The 21441-nt window shown below is 51.1% G+C and overlaps 1 protein-coding gene across 6 annotated transcripts in view; it reads left to right on the forward strand.

Moving 5' to 3' along the window:
* Positions 1–21441, forward strand: part of ANKMY1 (ankyrin repeat and MYND domain containing 1) — an 82419-nt gene that overhangs the window by 34793 nt on the left and 26185 nt on the right. For 4 of the 6 annotated variants that reach the window (XM_011969529.1, XM_011969535.1, XM_011969530.1 and 1 more), the window contains 6 exons: positions 7570–7710; positions 8537–8677; positions 10767–10874; positions 12475–12606; positions 20349–20462; positions 20791–20956. In XM_011969529.1, the coding sequence (XP_011824919.1) occupies positions 7570–7710; positions 8537–8677; positions 10767–10874; positions 12475–12606; positions 20349–20462; positions 20791–20956 (802 nt within the window). The remainder of the gene's footprint in view (positions 1–7569; positions 7711–8536; positions 8678–10766; positions 10875–12474; positions 12607–20348; positions 20463–20790; positions 20957–21441) is intronic. The other 2 variants (XM_011969533.1, XM_011969534.1) reach the window with 2 other exon arrangements.

Below are 21441 nucleotides of genomic sequence, written 5' to 3' on the forward strand. Positions count from 1 at the left end.
TAATAAATGCATGCAAACAAATACATTGCCATGAATTAAAAATATTTGCAGTCTCCAAATTCTGGAGAAGTCAGGCAGACACAGAAAAAAGCTTCAAATTCTGTTTGCAAGAGTATACTCTATTGTTAATGGATATAAACAGCTCAGAAGAAAAAAGCTTTCCAGACTCGGAAAAATGAAACAAAAAGAACCAGCAGTGTTTCAAAAAACAATAAAAAAGGTTTCAGTCCTCCACTACTTCAGTCCATGCAGTCACCTCTTGCTATGCTTCATGCTGGGTTAGCCGTCATAACGGGTTAACACCAGCTTTTTAGAGCCCTGGAAGTTTCTTCCTGATCCAATGGCACAATCTCCAAAGTTAATAGAAATGTGCATTCAATAGTCCTTTCCATGAACTCTCCACCCAAAGAAGCAAGCCCTGGATGGTAGCTGATTATAAGTCACTTTGTGAAAAGAATCAAAGCAAAACAATAATCGTAGATGATGAAAGTCTTAGGACAGCTGTAAAGACACAGCTGACAAGGAAATTTTGTTATTTCTGTATCAGACAATTTAACAATAATTATAACCACTGGCAACATATATTAAGACAGATCAGAATTTCAGGAATGTCATGCAATTCTGGAACACATAATGAACAACGTATCTATATACATGTAACCTAGAGAAAGTTAAATACTACTTTGCATTTGACAATGCTTTCTGTAAAATTCTAACATACCAAATAAGCCTACTATGTCTCTCTTGGACTTTGGGGACCCAATGGCCCCCAAAAAGGTAGTTTGATGTAAAGAAGACTGAATTTAAAACTTGAAATTTTGATTTTGGAGTTTGTCATATATCAAAGGTTAAAGACACTTGATATTATAAAACAGGATCACAGGTCACTATACAATTGCCAATCCTTTAGCCAAAATAATTCAAATATTTCAAAAAAAAAAAAAAAAACCCACAAAAACCTTTACTCTTTGATAGGAGAATCAGTTTCCCAAACAATAAGACCTAATAAAGACAACATGAGGCCAACTGAACCTCTCTCTCCTTTTTTTCCCTGCAGTTTACTCAAAAGAGAAACAAAAATATTTTATTATTGCCTGTAATCCCAGCACTTTGGGAGGCCGAGGTGGGCGGATCACGAGGTCAGGAGATAGAAACCATCCTGGCTAACACAGTGAAACCCCATCTCGGCCGGGCACGGTGGCTCAAGCCTGTAATCCCAGCACTTTGGGAGGCTTAGACGGGCAGATCACGAGGTCAGGAGATCGAGACCATCCTGGCTAACACGGTGAAACCCCGTCTCTACTAAAAAAGATACAAAAAAAAAAAAGGCATGGTGGTGGGTGCCTGTAGTCCCAGCTACTTGGGAGGCTGAGGCAGGAGAATGGTGTGAACCCAGGAGATGGAGCTTGCAGTGAGCCAAGACCGCGCCACTGCACTCCAGCATGGGCGAAAAAGCGAGACTCCATCTCAAAAAAAAAGAAAAAACTACTTAATCCAAGTGAATGTCACTTAATTTTAGTAACTGTAAAGACAACTAAGTAATTTGAGAGAAATCCCAGTCAATACAGTTTTAAGGACAAGGCCAATCTTTCCTGAACACTAAAACTTTGTCCTAATATCACAGTTTATCCTCATTACCTAAAGGAAAGGCTGTGAAACCAACTCAGATTATTGATTGAATAGAATTACCTTGGAAATAAACATCATGTGAACATTGCTACTCTCACCTACTTTTCCAAGTAAGAAAATAAGTAATGTACTATTTCTTTTCAGAACTTGTAAAAATGCATCTTTTATTTATTGCCAGGAACCTTAATGCTTTTACAGCGCTCTAGATCGTCAGAGGTAAGAAAAACCAATCCAGTTTTAAATGGCTGGTGTGCTCTATCATTCTTGGAGGCTTGATAAATAAAGGTAGCTTAGGAACTTTGGATAAACAGAGCAAATGATGAACTGTTGGAAATGCATAGGAAACAAAGTGACTATTTATAGAACCAAATACAGGCCTTCCATTGGAAGCTAGAAAATATCAGTGGTTATATATATATGGATATATAAGTAAAACCCAAAGGAGAACAAACAACAAATCAGTGAAATATAAAAGCAAAAACAAACAGGAAACCAACACCCAACTTTTCTCCTACTGAGTTTACCTTAGAGACTTCAATGTTCCTGAGAGCCTAAAAAAGTATGATGAATATCTCATACCTGGTATACAAATTACTATCTTTAAGGCCACCAACACCACTATACATTTTATGTACTTAAGAAATTTGCTTGAGTCATGTGGCCAGTAACTCTTTCAGTGCTAATACTACCTATGCAGAAAAGCAGATACAGTGTGAGCCAAAGCAATGCAAGCATGGATGTGAAATTTGGCTCTATGCTAAATCTGGCTTCATCCTTAACTATATTAAAAAAGAATTGCCAAACTGCCAATGCATTTTTTTTACAGTATTTTTAAATTTGCCTTCATTAAGACTAGAAGCTTTAACTGTGACGAATGCTAATTAGCCAGATTTATCTAGTTTTCTATCAAGTTTTAAAGAATATTATCTAAACTTCTTCAACTTTCTATTTTGTCTGTATATACATGAAGGTAGACACACAGAGAAAAATAGAAAAAAAACTACATATGCCTTACACAGACTATATTTGACATACTTGGACTTTCTGTTTAGTCTTAGATTTTTTTTTCTTTTTTAAATAACAATTTTTAAAATATTCATTTTATCTTAGGACAAAAATTTACCATATGAGATTGTTTCTCAAACAAAATTGCTCCCTTTATAACCTTCCTTAATTAAAATACATCTTAATATCCATAATTTTCTTCACATCTCTCTCCCCTCCTTACTGGTTCCTTTATATTAATACCTTGTTTCATAAATAATCTTTTCAAGTCCATAATTTGAATCAACCTTTAGGTAACTTTTTTTCTTTCTTTCTTTCTTTCTTTCTTTTTCTTTTTCTTTTTCCCTTTCCTTTTCTTTTCTTTCTTTCTTTTTTTTTTTGAGGCAGGGTCTTGCTCTGTCACCCAGGCTGGAGTGCATGGGCACGATCATAGCTCACTGCAATTTCAACCTCCTGGGCTCAACTGATCCTCCCACCTTCGCCTCCTGAGTAGCTGGGACTACAGATGCATGCCACCACATCTGGATAATTTTTTAATTTTAGTTTTTAGTAGTGACAAGGTCTCGCTGTGTTACCCAGGCTGGTTTCAAACTCCTGAGCTCAAGCAACCATCCCGCCTTGGCTTCCCAAAGTGCTGGGATTACAGGCATGAGCTACCATGCCTGGCCTAGGTAACTTTTGAATTAGACAAAAGTATTGTTTTTTTCAATAAGGACACATCTTCTTTGGCACCTTATATACAGAACTGTACATTAACTACAATTTTTATTCTGAGTAACCTTAAATTTTAGTGAAAAACTAGGAAGCAAGAAATACTGAGAATTCTAAGGATGCTAATTTCCCAGAGATAGTAAGATTTTATAGATGAGTACATTCCACTTCCCCATATTATAACTCTTTTCTTAATTGGAAATGACCCAGACATCCAAGGAGCATGAAAAATGACTAAGATGGGGCCGGGTGCGGTGGCTCACGCCTGTAATCCCAGCACTTTGGGAGGCCGAGGCGGGCATATCACGAGGTTAGGAGATCAAGACCATCCTGGGTGACACGGTGAAACCCCATCTCTACTAAAAATACAAAAAAAATTAGGTGGGCATGGTGGTGGGTGCCTGTACTCCCACTACTCGGGAGGCTGAGGCAGGAGAATAACTTGAACCTGGGAGGCAGAGCTTACAGTGAGTGATGATTGCACCATTGCACTCCGGCCTGGGCAACAGTGTGAGACTCTGTCTCAAAAAAAAAAAAAAAAAGGAAGAAAAATGACTTAAGATTTTAAATTACAAAAAGGTTCACTACAACCATTTATCTCATTTACATGTACTAAATTCTTGTTTGTCAAAAAAGTTACACAAGGATCATTTTGTTTTGGCTGGATTTATAGTTTTATAACCTTTTCTGCCAAACCTTGGAACTTCAAAATATGTAGCAGAGACAAATATAAACCCGAATAAAAGGCCAGGCACAGTGGCTCACACCTGTAATCCAAACACTTTGGGAGGAGGCCGAGGCAGGCAGTTCACCTGAGGTCAGGAGTTTAAGACCAGACTGACCAACATGGAGAAACTCTGTCTCTACTAAAAATACAAAATTAGCCAGGTGTGGTGGTGTATTCCTGTAATCCCAGCTACTCAGGTGGCTGAGGCAGGAGAATTGCTTGAACCCAGGAGGTGGAGGTTGCGGTGAAGTGAGATCACGCCATTGCACTCCAGCGTGGGCAACAAGTGCAAAACTCTGTCTCAAAAAAAAAAAAAAACCCCGGATAAAAATATATGCTGACAATTTCAAAGACATTTGCATTTTTATCTTAACATAATGTTAAAGCCAGTTTGTTTATTAAAGATTTACTTAAGTCGTCTGAACTTGAAAATTGCTTAGACTCCTGTACTTAATTTATGAGCACAGTTATTTATAAGCCAATTTTGTAGGCACAACATACAACATAACGAATGTACAACATAAACACATCTAAACATATATATATATATGCATACATACAAAGATCCAATAGCTTTTACCTTTAACTCTAGCCACGAGGTAGCAATACAAACTCATCAGTTAACAAACATGTTCACATGGCTAAACTGTTTGCCCTAATAGGTAATCCAGTGAAGGCTGTGAACCAAATTTTGGGGTAAAGCAGTTTCCATATGGGTTTGAGTTTTAAAGGCCAAACCTCCCCAGATGTCAAAGAACACTGGGGCCAAATGGCACCGCACAGCAACATCACCTATTAACCAGGCTTAACCCTGCTTAGAACAGCAACATAAACTCCTGGATACAGGGAACTCCATCCCACTTTCCCATTCACATGTCACATGAGGCCCATGGAGAGGTCAAACTTCTCTAGATTCCAAAGAATATCAGGGCCAAGAAGATGATCAGTGTATTCCGATTTCCCATGACTATATTGATACAAACAATTACCAAAACACAATCCAACTGCTGCAGCAACAAACAAGCCCCAACTGTGTCCCAACTGGAACAGCCAGGGTGCTTACTTTCTGTCAGGCCTGTTCAACCTGAAAATGGAATTCTTTTGGAATATCCCCAAATTGAGGGGAGCACATCCTGCTCTCTGGTGCCCACAAAAAATAGTCATCCACCCAGACACAAATGTCACATTTCAAAGTTTGTTCTTTCTGGGCAATCAGGAACACTGTTGGAGCTGGCAGTGGTGTGACCAAAGAAAGAGACCAAAATCTATCTCCAGCAAAAAAGGGTCAGGCAGCTGCTTGAGGGGGTTGGGGGTGCTTCTGAAATTCTTGGCCCATAGCAGCTGAGCCATGAGCAATGCATTCCCGGTCAGGGAACCAAAATCTGTTACTGAAACAGCAGGAGTTTGGTTGAGGTCCTGCTGCTTGCCACACAGAAAGCCAATCACTGAGACGAGTATTGCCAGGGAAGAAGGCTTTAATAGGGTGCTGCAACCAAGGAGATGGGAGATCAGTCTCAAATCCATCTACATACACAACCCAGTAAAATTAGGGATTTATATTGCTGGGAGGAAATGTAACCATGCGTGGGAAAACATGAATTAGGGAGAGTGAGGAAGAGGAGTTGGCCAGAAAGAAGCAGCTGGCAGATCAGGCAGTCATGAAGGGTGAGGCATTTGCAATCTCACTCTCCAGATGCTGTGATCTGGTGGGCCTCAGCTCCTTGATACTATCTGGGAGGTCTGAGGGTCAATTTCCTGAGAAAGGAGCTCAGATAAAACAAATTTAACTTTCCCAAGTTTCCCGATTGGGAGGGTCAATTTCACTGTTTATTCAAAGGAACCAAAAACATCAGTTATATGGGACAATCGAGCCAGCTTCAAGCACCTGTTAGAAATAGGTATAAAACAACTGTTCCATCCACAAGGACCAGATCCCTTAGACCTTTGAAGGTCCTGCCTCACTGTCTTCTGCCCTTCCGGAACTCGTGGGACTTGATGAGAAGTGGGATGCCCCCCTGACTCCTGTGTCTTTGTAAGGGTTAATTCTCTTCCTCCTCAAGTCACCTTTGCACTGGGTCAGAGCTGTGGGTCTGTGAAGTTTTCTCGCATTATTTGTCTCGTATTTCTCTCCATTGTGCTCTCCCTACTGTCCTGGAGCTCCTACCTGAGAGATGTTAGAACTCCAGCTCTCTCTCTCATGTCCCCTGATGTTGTTTTGGAGTGTTTTCTATGTCTTTGTGCTTCTGCTGTTTTGGGGAATTTCCTCAGCTTAATCATTTCCCGTTTCACCCCTCAGCTGGGTTGGTTCTGTTACTAGCTCAGTTGTTGCTGTTGCTGCTGCTGTTTTAGGGGTGACATGACACATAAGGAGGGTGTGGCCTCCGGCTGACTGTCGTGGGTGCACGGCCCCCTGCGCCTCCTGGTGGCCTGGGCTGCAGTTACAATGGAGCAGTGGGCTGCCCATTCTCCCCTTGCCTGCTTAGGTCTGCGTCCCTCTGAGGTCAGTAGATTGTCGACTGCAGCACCGGCCTCCTCAAAGTCAGGCGATGCCTGCATTGTATTCCCGTTTCTCTCCTCTCGCCACATGCCTCTGCTGGGTGTGGATGCTGCTGGCCCTGGTCATGCTTGAGGCTGTGGGTGTTGGGCTGTGTGGGGGTCCCAGGGGCTGCTGTCAAGCTGGGAGAGTCCTGTTGTTCCTAGGAGTCGGCAACTGCCTGGAACCTACCCTGCCCTCTGCCTCAGATGCGCCGGCCATCTCCCTGGGTCACTGGTGGATGGGCATGCATGGGCACACCCAGCTGCTCTCCCCAAGTTCCTCTGGCAGGTCCTCATGCTGGTGACTCTTCCCACCATCCAGGCTCACCTGTCTCCCCCTCAGGGGTCCCTCCTGGGTTCTTTTCTCTTTCCTGTTTGAGCGAGGCTGGTCTTCAAGGGACTGGGGAGCATCCCTTGACCCAAAGCCCACTGTCCATTCCCAGCCACGCTCTCCCTTAGGACAGCAGAGCTGCCTCTAGAGGCCAGGGCCCCTACGAACACCTCTGTCGCTGCTGCACAGCAGTGGCCTCTATGGATGCTGTCAGCTGATGGCTGGGGACACTGTGCGTGGAGAATGGACAGGTCAGGGGCTGGAGTCGGGAGGTCACTCAGGAGCTGCACGGCTATTCATGTGGTGGGCCTGGCAGGGCAGGGAGGGGCTTTTCTCAGAGGAGAGTGTGGACAATGGCTTAAAATCACACTGGTTCAGGGTGGGCCTTCCTGCCTGCGGCCCTGGCAGACATTAGGCGTTGGAAGCAACACATGTGGCTTGCTTAGCGTGTTGGGAGCTTTTCCCTGCTGCCTTCAGGGACCAGTGTCCTGCACATTGTGGGGCAAGTGAGGCTGAGAATGGTGCCCTCGGAGTCTCAGCCATGTCCCTGGCATTTGGGCTCCCCAGGTACCTCACCTGTCTCTCCCCACGAGTACGTGCCTTGCCACCCATCCCGGTGTTTCCTCTGCAGCTGGGCACCCTGACACCACTCCACATCGCTGCTGCCCTTCCTGGGGAGGAGGGGGTACAGATCGTGGAGCTGCTGCTGCATGCCATCACCGACGTGGACGCCGAGGCATCTGACAAGGACGGCACTTACAAGTCCGGCAAGGTGTGTGCTTCGCGACCTGCGGTAGGGGTATGGGGCCTTGGCCAGGTGTGCCTGGATGGATTCACACACTATGCCTAGCCTGTGCTCGCTGAGCATGATGGGCCTCCTGGCTTGGGGCCCAGGCGGTGGAGATCCTGCATAGAAACAACCCGTCCAGATGAGAGCCTTAGTCAGTGAGCTTGTTCTGGTATCAAGAGGCAAAAATGGTTGATTGGAATGAGTTAAGAACTTGATGCTTCAGGCAGTCCACAGAGCATGGGGGTCCCCATGAGGACCTTTTGCATGTAACTCCATCTCATGCCTTTCGGAAGGTTCATAATTGCAGACAGAGGCCAGTTCCATGTCCTCAGGGCCTCCTCCAAAGGCAGGCCAAAGCCAGCTTGTCCCACCAGGCCCTACCAAGCTGCAAAAGACCACCAGTCATGGACCATGAGGCCATGTCTTCCTGTACAAGGAGTTGAGCCCCTTGAGGTTAGGAGCTGTGAGGCTTTCCTTTTTGTGCTCCAGAGCCTTGTCCAGTTGCCGGCACACAGCAGAAGCTATTGAGCATACATACATGCTAGATGTGGGTGTGCGCAGCTCACCGCGTGGGGGACCCGGGAGGGGAGGGCACAGAATGGCTCTGACCCCTGTGGATGTTGGGGTATCTCAGGGACAGGCATGCAGGGGACAGGCTCGAAGAAAGTCAGGCATCTGCCTTCAGGAGGGTTTCACAGGGTGAGACTCCAGACCCGCAGTCTGGGGAGGAAGCTCCCTTGCTCCGTTTGCCTTCCTGTGGGCACACGGCAGGTTCGTGGGCGCTGGTGGAGCCCTCCGTTTTACACAGCTGGATCTGCTGCCCTCGAGTCTGAAGCTCAGCAACGAGCCAGGCCCTCCCCAAGCCTACTACAGCATGGACACGCCCCTCCCCGAGGAGGGGGGCAGGACGGCTCTGCACGTGGCCTGCGAGCGGGAGGACGACGACAAGGTGAGGGCAGCCAGGGCCTGGCGGGGACACAGGGCTGCCCAGCAGGGGGGCCACCTTCCAGGGCCTTGTGTCCCCCGGAAGCACGTGTTCTCATGCTGAGTCTTAGGCAGAATCCAGGGAGCATGGAAGGATGGGGAGGGAAGCAAGGCAAGGCGGGAGGACGGGATTTCTGTGCACACATGTGCACAGAGTCTGGGTGGCGGCATTAAGTCTACTTCTTACCACAGGTCCTGGTCAGACATGTTTGGGAGCCTCTGGCCTAGGCTATGACCATCTGGTGCTGCCAACCCTCCTCTGTCACCCTCCTGTGTCTCTGACTCAGGACCCCACGGGTGGTCTCATCTTCCAGAGCCCTGGGTGGTGTGCTGCTGGCCCTGTGGCCGTTGCCTCCTGCCTGCCTTAGGGGTTAATTCCTACCAAGTTGGGTGTGGGAACCACTGCGAGGATGCCCAGCGGCTGGGGTGGATGCGGGGAAACTGGGGCCAAGTCTGAGCTTTGCCGTGTGGCAGCAGGTGCAGCCCAAGCCAGTTGGCCACGGAGCACATGGCACACCGTGTCTCAGTTTACCCACTTACAAATGAAATGAATGATCCTGGGCCTTCGGCAAGGTGGTAACTTGTGAGGTCCTCACATGAGCATGAGGATGAGTGTGCAGGAGTGCCGTGTGTGCGAGTGGGCATGTGGGTGACACTGGAAAGGGGATGGGCAGACAAGGAGGTGGGGGCACTGACAGGCCTGCCTGCTTCAGAACACCCCTGTCTGCTCAGAGCCTCCTTGGAGAGTGGGGAGAAGGAGCAGGTCTATTGGGGGTCTTCTTGGGGCCAGGCGCTCTGCCCTGACTGGACCGCCTGAGGGGTTGGCAGGAACCCACATTAGGAATGAACAATGAGGCTTCGAGAAGGCAGCTGGTCAAGACCCCTGCCGTGAAGGACAAGGCCTGGGCAGTGAACACAGGGCCTTCTGCTCGCACACTTGTGTCCTGATGACAGTTTGGGAAAGTTTTGGGGAAATAAAAGGAGACACTGAATGTGGCACTGTCGTTGTGACAGACCAGCAGGTGGAACTTCAGTGCTGTGGGCATGACGGCTGCAGCAGTCCAGCCATCACATCTGTATCCCAGAAGGGAGGGGAAAGGGGGTCACTTTCCCAGGAGCCCCTCAGCAGACTTCTGCGGGTACCTCCTTGGCCTGGCCAGCAAGGCTGCGGGAAAGGGGAGTGTGCGTGGTGGTTGGGCCAGCCAGACGTGGGGTCTGCCACATCTGAGGGCCACAGTCCCAGCAGAGCACTGGGAGAGGGAGCTGGGCCAGAGAAGAGTCCCTGCAGTGGGGGAGGAGAAGTCGCAGAGGTCGGGTCCTAGTGAACGCTTCTGGGGGAAGATGAGGAAGAGAAGGGAGCAGCTGAGGGTTGCACAATGGGACATTCTGACAGGGGAGCAAGGATGGGAGAATGGAAAGGAAAGCAGGGGGGTTCCCGGGGAGGAGTCAGGGAGGTGGGAGGGCAGGGATGGGGGAGGAGGGCAGGGAGGCAGGGAGGGCAAGACCAGTGGGGAGAGCAGGGAGGCAGGGAGGGCATGGGTTGGGGAGGAGGGCAGGAGGCAGGGAGGGCGTGGACGGGGCTGCCCTCCTGGTGCACAGAGTGCTCCACCAGCCGAGGGTGGGGCTCTTTACACTCAGGCCATCCTCTATGGTCACTGAGCCCTGGAGGAGGAGGTGCTTCTCCAGTCACACCTGCTGTATGCCAGGACCTGCTACATGGTCATGTGGTCCGGACTGTCCGTTGTCCTTTCAAACAAACTTTAAATCAACTTATGCATCAATATCCTCCTAGTTTTCATTTGGAAATGATGAATGCTTAGAAAATATCTTCTCCATTTGAAGCTCCATCCACCTCCCCATCCATTCACCTGTCCATCCATCTTCCATCCACAGTTTTGAACACCTTGTGCCAGGCAAGGTAATGGTTGGGAGGAAGTGCCGTTGAGTGACTACATTGATTTCATGGCATTTAAATTAATAACTACTGTTAGGTGCTCCTTAGGGGTGGGGGTGCCTCTCTAACCTGTCATGCTTCTGCCTTTCTCCCCAACCAGTGTGCCAGGGACGTAGTCCAGCTCCTTCTATCCCACAGAGCAAATCCTAACCTGCTATGGAGTGGCCACTCCCCGCTCTCCCTGTCCATTGCCAGTGGGAATGACCTGGTGAGCATGTTCTGCACCCACAGACCTGAGCACCTATGTGTTTCCATCTCTAACGCCCACCCCATCAGTCATCGGGATTTGAAGTTGTTGGCCATTTGTCCGTCCATCCATCCATCCATCCATCCATCCATCCATCCATCTGTTCGCCCATCTGTCCATCCAACTACCCATCCACTCACTCTTCCACTCACCTGTCTACCCATCCACCCATTCTTCCATTCATCCATGCATCTATCCACCCAACTTCTCATCCACTTATCCATCTACTCACCTGTCCATCTACCCTCCACTCATCCATTCATCCATTATTCAACTTATTCATCATCTCATCCATCCATCTATACATCCGTCCTTTTAACCAATCACTCATGTATCAACCCAACTACCTATCCACTCATCCATCCACTCAACCGTTCACCTATCCATTCATTCATCTATTTATCCATCCATCCATCCACCCACCCACCTACCTAGACATCATCATCCTTCATTCACCCAGATGGAAGGATCTACCATCCACCCATTCATCCATTCATCCATCTATCATGTAACTGTTATTTACTGAGCATCTGCTTTGTACCTGACAGGCACCATTCTAAGCACTAGGAGTTGAATTAAAGTCTCTGCTCTCGAGGATTCTATATTATAGTTGGAGGAGCCAGACCATAAACTAGTATGTAACACAATTTCAGGAAATGACGAGTATTATGAAGAAAATAAAGCTTAGTTAGGGGATGGAGAATGATGGGAAGATAGGCTACATTAGCAGAGTGGCATGAAGTGCTACTCAGATGAGGTGACATTTCAGCAGAGGTCTGCAAAAGCTGAAGGCATTCATAGAATTTGTAAAAGCTGATGTAGAATGGGGCTTCCAGGTGCTTCTGCAGAGGCCAGCATCTCTGCTCCCTGCTTCCTTCTGTCCTGCACAGAGACATCCATTCAGTAAGTCATGTGGGGTCCTAGCTCAGGGCTAGGTCCTGTTAGAGGCAAGAGTATGGAGGGAAGAGAGCTTTGTTCTGAGGGGCAGAAGCTTGTGGGAGCCAAACACTTAAGGCCCCGTGTCTGGCCACGGCTGTCCTTCCTCGGTAGAATCTGAGCTGGTGGCTGGGCACAGTAGGGAGAAGGGAAGTGTGCCTCATTCTGCATCTGGCCGAGTGGTCACAGTGACACTGGTGTTCCAGGGCAGAGGCAGACAGCTTGGGCACCAGGCAGATGTGCCCCTAACCCTGTGCTGGGGGCACTGGCCCCTGGGCTTGGCTCTGTCCAGGGCTGGAGAGCAAGGTGGGAGCTGGGACCACGCTGGAGATTCCCCATTATGTCAGGGGACAGAGAAGGTGCTGGAACCGGCCCACCTGGGTGGAGTTCCAGCTTCTCCCTAACAGACCAGACATGGGACCCCTCCCCGCCCAGCGTCATCCTCTGTGGGACAGGCCAACAGTGGGACCCACCGTGGGAAGGATCTATGGGAAGGGCCAGCAGTGGCCTCCGTGAAGCTCCTGCTTTCAGGGGTTAGTTCTGGAGTGGCCCAGCTCTGGGGACTTCCCCACTGTCAGGGGAGGTGACATGGTGGCCACTGATGAGCCTGTCTGTGTATGTCCAGGTTGTGAAGGAGCTCCTGACCCACGGAGCGGACCCCAACCTGCCCCTGACCAAAGGCTTGGGCAGCGCCCTGTGTATTGCCTGTGACCTGACCTATGAGCACCAGAGGAGCGTGGACGAAAGGCTGGCCCTGGTGAGGGTGGGGGGTGGCCCTGGTGAGGGGGGCGGGAGGTTGGGATGGCCCTGGGTGGTAGGGGTGTGAGGGTGGGTGACCTTGGTGAGGGGAACGGGAGGGTGGGTGGCCCTGGTGAGGGGGACGGGAGGGTGGGTGGTCCTGGGTGGGGGGAGGGAGGAGTGTGAGGTGGGCTGGCCCTGATCATGGGGAATAGGGGCTCTGGGAGTGGGGCCCTCATGGACTTCTCTGCCTGACTCTCATTCCTGACTGGCAGTGGATCATTTGTTCTGTGTTCTCCAAGCCTTGGTGGTCTAAATAGTGGAGAAAAGACAAAATGTTGTCTGCTTTTAATATTTTACAGGCCTTAAAAAATATGAATTGGCAGATCCACTCAACAGACCAGACAGAAAGGTTCCCTGAACTTTGTCTCAGTGAAAACAGGATTCAGGATACACGTAGGCCTCACCGTGGTCCAGCTGCACAATCCTGGCTTTCTCAATGGTCCACACAGCTGCTGGGTGGGGGTGTGCGGCGTTGTCCCCGGCCACAGGGAGCGGCTTTCTTGGGTGGAAGCTCACACTCGGGAAGTCCTGCCTGCGCTGGAGGCACTTTCTGTCCTGAGCCCTAGGCACGTCCCTTGAGTGTCCCTCCCACATGGCTCCGGGAACTCTCGGCGGCTTCGGCTCAGGCAGGGCCTCCCTCTGTGGCCTGCTGCCTGCTGCTCTCTGCCTGTGCCAGCCCGTCCTGCGCCTGGTGTGGGCACCACCCAGGAGCTTGCTTTCCTCAGTCCATCTTGATACGCACTTTGGTTCTTACCTGTCTGAGGGAGAAAGGGGGAAGCAGGAGAGGGGCGAGACTCAGGCGTCTGGAAGTGGGGGGCGAGACTCAGGCGTCTGGAAGCGGGGGCGAGACTCAGGCGTCTGGAAGAGGGGGCATCTGGAAGGTTGTTTGACGCCACAAAAGGGTAGCTTTACTTTAAAGAACTGAGATTCTTATCTTGAGATGCTGTTTTCAGATCTGATTTTAAGGCTCCTGTCCTTCTTCCTAAGACCCTGTTCCGTCTGGGATAGACTATGCAGGGACGCCGTGGTCAGCTTTCCGTAGGCGGCAGAGGATGGAATGAAACAGTGTGTGTGGATAGTCGGCACCATTTCTGGACCTGGGGGCTGGGAGGGGCCCCGATGTGCTTTCTGAGCTTCATGGGGCCCAGGATTGATGACCAGTCTCTTGTTCATCTAAGTCTGAGTGAACAGGAAAAGGACACGAGACGGGAGAGGCAGCTCAGGGGGCAGCGTTGCTGTGTGTGGACGCTGATTGGAAGATGTGTCTTGAACATACGGAATAGCACTTTGTCCGGGGTTGGGGGCTCCCAGTGCCTCGTCCAGGATTAGGGGGCTCCCCAGCGCCTCGTCCAAGGTCAGGGGGCTCCGCAGCACCTCGTCTGGGGTTAGGGGGCTCCCAGCACTTTGTCAGGGGTTAGGGGGTCCCCAGTGCCCCCTATTTTTTATTTATAAAATATAAAAACATTTTGTATCATCTGTATGCCATCAGCCAGTTGTAAAAACACTAGTATGGCAGAATTCGATTCGCTTTTGTTGTCTCTGTGGATTCTCTTACCTCTTCCTAGAGTGACTTCTATCAGGGTCCTGTAGTCTGTTTAACGGACTGAATTTCTGTTAGTTTAAGAGTTCTCCAACTTATCCCTTTGGATTTATCTCTTCCTTTCCAATTTTTTTTTTTTTTTTAGACGGAGTTTCGCTCTTGTCGCCCAGGCTGGAGTGCAGAGGTGCGATCTCGGCTCACTGCAACCTCTGCCTCTCAGGTTCAAGCAATTCCCCTGCCTCAGCCTCCCAAGTAGCTGGGATTACAGGCGCCCGCCACCATGTCCAGCTAATTTTTGTATTTTTAGTAGAGATGGGGTTTCACCATGTTGGCCAGGCTGGTCTCTAACTCCTGACCTCAGGTGATCCGCCCGCTTTGGCCTCCCAAAGTGCTGGGATTACAGGCGTGAGCCACCGCGCCTGGCCCTTTCCAGTATTTTAAATCTGTTTCCCGTTTCCTCATTGCCTGAGCCGGGTTCCACCTGAGTGACAGCATCCCAGCGTGTCCCTGATGCCACGGGACCGTTTCTGCGGTGCCTTCTGTGCATTTCTGGTAGCTGTCCTTTACCAAAGTAGGGAACACCCGTTCATTCACAGCTTGCCATGAGGATTTATCAGGTTGGTTATGGAAAAAATCTTTTTTCATTTTTATTTTTTGTTTGCCAAAAAACATTACAGTAACATACCTATAATGTTTCGCCTTTCAAAAACATTACGGTAACATACCTATAACATGAAGTTTACCATCTTAACCACTGCAGGTGTGCGTGTCGTGGTAAGTCTGTTCTCATTGCCGTGCAGCCGTCATCACCCTCCCTTTCCAGAGCTGCTTCATCTTGCGAAACGAAGCCTCTGTCTCCAGTCCACACTCGCTCCCATTCCCCACCCTCGGCCTCTGGCCATTCTACTTTCTGTCTGTGAATGTGAAACGCCCCACATACATGGAAGCACACAGTACTTGTTCTTTTTGTGACTGGCTTTCACTCAGCACCCTGTCCTGAAGGTTCATCTATGGGGTAGCTGGTGTCAGGATTTCCTTTCTTTTCAAGGCTGAGTGATACCCCCCAGGATGCATGGACGACATCTGGCTTCTCCGTTTCTCTGTTGATGGACATTTGGGCTGCTTCCACGTTTGAGCTGTTGTGAGGAATGCCGCTAGTGGCACAAATGGACACGTTTCTCTTCAAGAGCCCACTTTCAGTTCTTCTGGGAACTTGCCTGGTGGCTGGGTCCTATGGTATAATCATTCTATGTTTAATTTTTTTTTTTTTTTTTTGAGTCGAAGTCTCACTCTGTTGCCCAGGCTGGAGTGCAGAGGCGTGATCTCAGCTCACTGCGAACTCCGCCTCTCAGGTCCAAGCAGTCCTCCTGCCTCATCCTCCTGAGTAGCTAGGATTACAGGTGTGTGCCACCACACCCAGCTAATTTTTATATTTTTAGTAGAGACGGGATTTCAGCGTGTTGGTCAGGCTGATCTTTGAACTCCTGACCTGAAGTGATCCGCCCACCTCGGCCTCCCAAAGTGCTGGGATTACAGGCCTGAGCCACCGCACCCAGCCATATGTTCAATGTTTTGAAGAACCTCCGTACTGTTTCCACGGCAGCTGCACTGTTTCATGTTCTCACCAACAGTGGACAGGGTTCCAGTCACTCCCAACTATCACCAATACTTGCTATTTTCTGTTTTTTTGATAGTTGCCATCCTAATGGATGTGAGGTGGTATTTTGTTTGTTTTTTAAACAGAGTCTCACTCTGTCGCCCAGGCAGGAGTGCAGTGATGTGATCTCGGCTCACTGCAGCCTCCACCTCCTGGGTTCAAGATTCTTGCTGGAATTACAGGCGCCCACCACCACACCCAGCCAATTTTTGTATTTTTAGTAGAGATGGGGTTTTGCCATGTTGGCCAGACTGGTCTCAAACTCCTGGCCTTAAGCGATCCATCTGTCTTGGCCTCCCAAAGTGCTGGGATTACAGGCGGAAGTCACCCCCGCCAGCCTTCTCATTGTGGTTTTGATATGTATTTCCCTAATGATGAGTGATGTTGAACGTCTTTCATGTGCTTATTGGTCATTTATGTATCTTATTTGGAGAAATGTCTATTCAACTTCTTCGGCAATTTTTGAATCTTTATTATTATTGTTGAGTTTTGGGACATTTCTATATATTCCAGATGTTAATCCCTTATCGAGTATGTAATTCACAAATATTTTGATACACAAAAGTTTTTAATTTTCATGAAGTCCAGCTTGTCTATTTTTTCTTTTGTTGCCTTTACCTTTGGTGTCATAGCCAAGAAGTCATTGCGAAATTCAATGTCATGAAGATTCTTCCTATGTTTTCTTCTAAGAGTTTTATAGTTTCAGCCAGGAACTTTCAGAAATACTTTTCCGTAGCCTCCTGGAAAATCTGGTGCTTTTCTCTTATTATGCTTTCGTGGGATCTGAGTCCATGGAGTTCCCGAAACCCTAGGGGTACCCTGTCTTGTGGGGTGTACGTAAACAATGGTGCTGCAGGACCTGAGTCCATGGAGTCCCTGAAACCCTAGGGGTGCCCTGGCTTGGGGGGTGTACGTAAACAATGGTGCTGCAGGACCCTTCTGCTAGAGGCCTGGGCTGCCTAGGTCCTGGCGACGCCTCCATCTCCCACCATGTCTTGCTGGTCAGGCTGTGGCAGAACCTTGTTTCAGGGGCTCTTCCTCTGGGGCTCCTTTGGCTGCTGTAGCAGACCACAGCCTGGGCGGCTTAAGCCACAGAAGTGAGCCGGCTCTGGTCCTGGAGGGTGGAGGCCTCGGAGGGTGTTGCAGGGTTGTGACCCTGGTGTAGACCCTGGTGTAGACCTCGCTGTGCCTTCTGGGGGCTGGCTGGCCACCTCTGCCCTCCTCAGCTCATGGTGTTCTGCATGCATGTCTGTCTCTGCAGCCAAATGTCCCTTCTCAAAAGACAATGGTCATACTGGACCACCTACCACCCTAAGGACCTCATGTTACTTTGATCATCTGCAACGACCCTATGTCCAAATAAAGTCATGTTCACAGATCCGGGGGGTTAGGACTTCAACTTACCTTTTTAGGGGACCCAAGCGAACCCACCACACACGGCTTCGGCGTTTTCAGTCTTCTTCTCCTTTCTCCTTGGCTGCTGTTCTTGGCCTTGGCCCGTGGTGAGCACGTGGGACACACAGGCCTGAGGTGGAGCTCGTTGAGGGTCTGGGGTCACCAGGCCTCCTGAATATTCTCATGCTAAACTTTCTAAAGATTGTCCCGTAAATGAACGTGTGAAGCTCGAGCTCCGGGCCCCCCTGATTCCCCAGGCCCCTGCTGCAGCACCAGGCATGGGCTCCACATTTGTCTTTGAACGGCCAAGGAAGGGGCTGCCAGAACATAGGTTAGCAGTGTTTGGAGAAAAACCACTGCAGAAAGGAGCTTTCATCAGCCCGGGGACCTTTAGAAAGTCCCTCCCTCACTGTCTTTTCTGTGGCCTCCGGGGGACAAAATCCTGTTCTCATGAACATTTCTAGCTCCTCTCACTGGGGAGGCTCTGCTTAGATATGAGGCCCCAAATTTCCTTAATTTGAGAGCAGAGCAAGTCCGACTGAAGGATCCGTGTTCAAGCCCACTGATCCTGACAGACTCCTTAGAGGCACACGCCGGGCCGGTCAGCTTCAGGCCGCCCCTTCCTCTTCCCAGAAAGGTCCCAGCCTTCCCTCCCGGTGCTGTTCAGCAGGGGCTGTGGTCTCAGAGGCGGAGCCTCCTGTGCAGGGCTGGTTCCTGCAGGGTGCTGATGCTGCTGGGGTCTGAAGAGGCATGGAGAACAGGGCCACTGGAGAGGCGGGCTCCGGGGATGGAGGGGCGAGGTTATCCAGCTGCAGCTGAGGGCATGCCTGGGGAGCCTCAGCAGGGGAACGGGGTCATTGTGCCATGGAGGTGGGGCAGAGTGCCTGGGGGATGAGGTGGAGGCAATAATGTCAAAGTTCAGATGGGGGTGCTTGGGAGGTGAGGGTCTGGAGGGGAGCATTGGCGAGTAAATGGTTTGGCAGAGGGACAGCAAAGTGTATCTCAGTTCTCACCGTGGATGAGGCGGTCACCCCGGGCAGCCAGGGCCAGGGTTGGAAGATACTCCTGGTGAGAGACAGGCAGGTCAGCAAATGGGGAGGGGCTGTGGCAGGAGAGGAAGGGGTGAGGACATGGGACCTGGGTTGAGAAAGCCCCAGGCCACCCTGCACACCCTGCTGGGGCTAGTTGTCCCCAGTGACTCCCAGGGGTTGGGGTCAGTGTGGAGGGGTATGTGGAGACATGGGAGCTGTGGGGATGCAGAAGTTCCCAGGAATGATGTTTGGCCAGAGGGGAGAAGGTGCCCAGCTGGGTGAGACTAGGAGGTGAATCCCAGCTGCTGCCGAGTGGCCAGTCCTGGGAGCCCAGGGGCGGGGTGGGGTAGGGTAGCTGCATCACTACCCAGGCAGAGCTGTCCAGAGAAGCTGTCCCAGTGCCAGGACTGACTGAGGCCTGGGTGCCCTACAAAGACAACACTTGGGGGATGGGGGTGGGCTGGCAAGTCCCCCAGCAACATTGGGCAGGGAAGGGTCGATCCATCATCGACCCACCTGTCCATCACCAAGCACCTGTGGCAGCTCTCACTCACCCACCGTCTGCCCACCTTTCCTGAAAAAGATTTGATGAGGTGGGGGGGCCTCGGAGGCATGTCCAGCAGGGAACCGACTCATGGGGTTTTTGGCATGTTATCATGGCTTCAGCAGGAGGAGTCAAGGAGACGGGGGTGTCATGGGTGGATCTGGGTGGCTCTATCCTCGAGAGCAGTGGAAAACAGCCGCCTCCTGTGCCTGGCGTATGCCTTGCCTGGCCTCACTTGGCCTTGAGGAATCTGTGTATAAACTCCACCCATGCCCCCATGCGCCAGGGAGTCAGCCGTTCAGGCCAGGCTGGCCACTGGTGTTGGTGGCATTGGCCGCTCCGCCGTCCCGCGCTGTGCCTGGTGCCATGCCCAGGGCATTGTTCTCGTGTGTTGCTGAGAAAGCAGGGTTGCTGTGTTTGTGTGGAATGTGTGTTATGCATGTCACAGAGAGTGGGGATCTCGCTGCGGAAGTTGTGTTTCACCAAATCATGGCCCTGCTTGCACTTGGTTAGCAAGGCCCCCATGCACACAGCAGTGAGCCTTCCACAGATGATGGCCTGGTTTTCATTCACTCACACGGGCTGCCCTGAGCCTACCAGGCCCCCTGATAGAACTTGCCTCCTCCCATGTCAGGAGGGGCAGCCTCTTTAGATGATCTTTGCTTTGGATGGGATTGTGGTACCTGTTGAGCCAGAGACCATTGCTGTCGTATATTTGCCACAAGTCAGGCACACATGCACACAGGCTCATGCATTCACACATTTGTCAGGCATGCTTGGACTCAGACATACATGTGTGCCCTTACTCATGCATGCACACACACTAGCCCCCACTCATGCACAGACACTCACACATGCAGGTGCACACACCCACACTGCACACCTACATGCGTGCAGGCACACTTCTACCCACCTATGAACAGGCATGCACATATCCACACACTCACCCACTAGCCCCACACATGCACACACACACATCCACACACATCCACACACCTACCTACATGCAGGCACACTCACACCCACCCAGCCATGAACACACATACACATACCCATGCATGCCCACGCACTGGCCCCCCGCCCCACACACACCAAATACAAGCATACACGTGCACTCGCGGTCTTGTTGAACACCCCCATGGCGTGTTGGGATCTGATGAAGAACAAGAGCTGCCTGGTGTCTGCCCTCATGTCACTGACAGCCTGAGGGGAGCAGGACTGTAACAGACTTCACAGACTCCATTGATTCTATGGTGCTGCGAGTCGGGCACCAGGGAGGGCTCCCCGAGGCGTGGCCTAGCCTTGACTTCACTGTGACATCATTAGGGTGAGGCTCAGCCCCAACTCCTTGTCCATGAGGTCAGCCCCGTCTCCGTCTGCCTCTCCCCGTTTGTCTCCTGGGCACTGCTGCACACCTGCAAGGATGGCCTCGATGGGGACTGCAGGTGACCGTGGCCCTTCTCAGGCGGTCTTCACTGCTCCCAGTAGCCAGGGTGTCCTTGCGTGTCTGACCTGGTTCTGTTCTCCACAGATTGACCAACTCATCGATCACGGGGCCGACATCCTGAAGCCCGTGACGCTCAGACAGGGGGAAAAGGTGGCGGTGGGCACAGCTGTGGACTATGGCTATTTCAGATTCTTCCAGGTAGGTGGTGAGCCTCCTGTGAGGAAGGAGGGGGAGTGTGGGTCATGTGCAGGACCCCCGGCTGGGGCATTAGCTCCTCTGGGGCAAAGCTGGGCTCAAGGTTCCTAGTGCCTCCCCCAGAGCAGCCCCTTGGCTGCAGAGGCAAACCCCCACAAAGTGCCGAGCTCATGCCAGGTGCAGCTGTGTGTGCTCCCAGCTTTGTGTGTCTGTCAGGGTTCGTCCTCAGTTATACATCATAAGAGCCGAGAGGGGCCCTCGATCACCCAGAGTCACCCCCGCAGTGAGGGGCGAGCCCGGGACCCTGTGGTGACCCTGGCGCCGTGTGCAGGACCGGAAGATTGCCCACTGCCCCTTCCACACGCTGCTGCCGGCGGAGCGCGAGACGTTCCTGGCACGGAAGCGGGTCCTGGAGTACATGGGCTTGCAGCTACGGCGGGCTGTCTGTGCCAGGGAGAGCCAGTGGGACCCCACGTGGCTGTACCTGTGCAAGAGAGGTGAGCAGTGGGCCCTGCTCTGCTCTGCTCCACGGGGCAGGGTTCCGGCCTCGTGCCTCGGGCTGTGATCCCTGGAGATCTGGACCCCCTGGGGCTCTGGAGGAGCCTTCCTGGGGCTGGGCTGGTCAGCTTGGCTTGGCCCAGCCCCTTTATGTCACGTCCTCCAAGGAGCTCATACAGAAGAGATTGAGAAGAGGGGTCTGGACTGGGGAGGTTCCTCTGGAAAGCGGAGTTGGTGGCCGAGGGCCAGGGCCCAGGTCAGAGGGGCCCCATGCCCAGGAGAGGATTAGGCACCGCTGTGGGAGCCCTGTCGGGAGTTCCAGTCCACCCAGCACAGGGCATGTGGGTCCGAGGCCTGGGGTGGTGTTTCCCTGCATGGTCACACCCCTATAGGGTGCGTCCTGCACACCCCCACATGTCCCCAGCTCCCCACATGCACCCACCCCACAAATGTACCATCCATCTACTGATGTCTACTCCCCCAT

Source organism: Mandrillus leucophaeus, unplaced genomic scaffold (assembly GCF_000951045.1).
Source record: "Mandrillus leucophaeus isolate KB7577 unplaced genomic scaffold, Mleu.le_1.0 Scaffold898, whole genome shotgun sequence".
Taxonomy (NCBI): Eukaryota; Metazoa; Chordata; class Mammalia; order Primates; family Cercopithecidae; genus Mandrillus; species Mandrillus leucophaeus.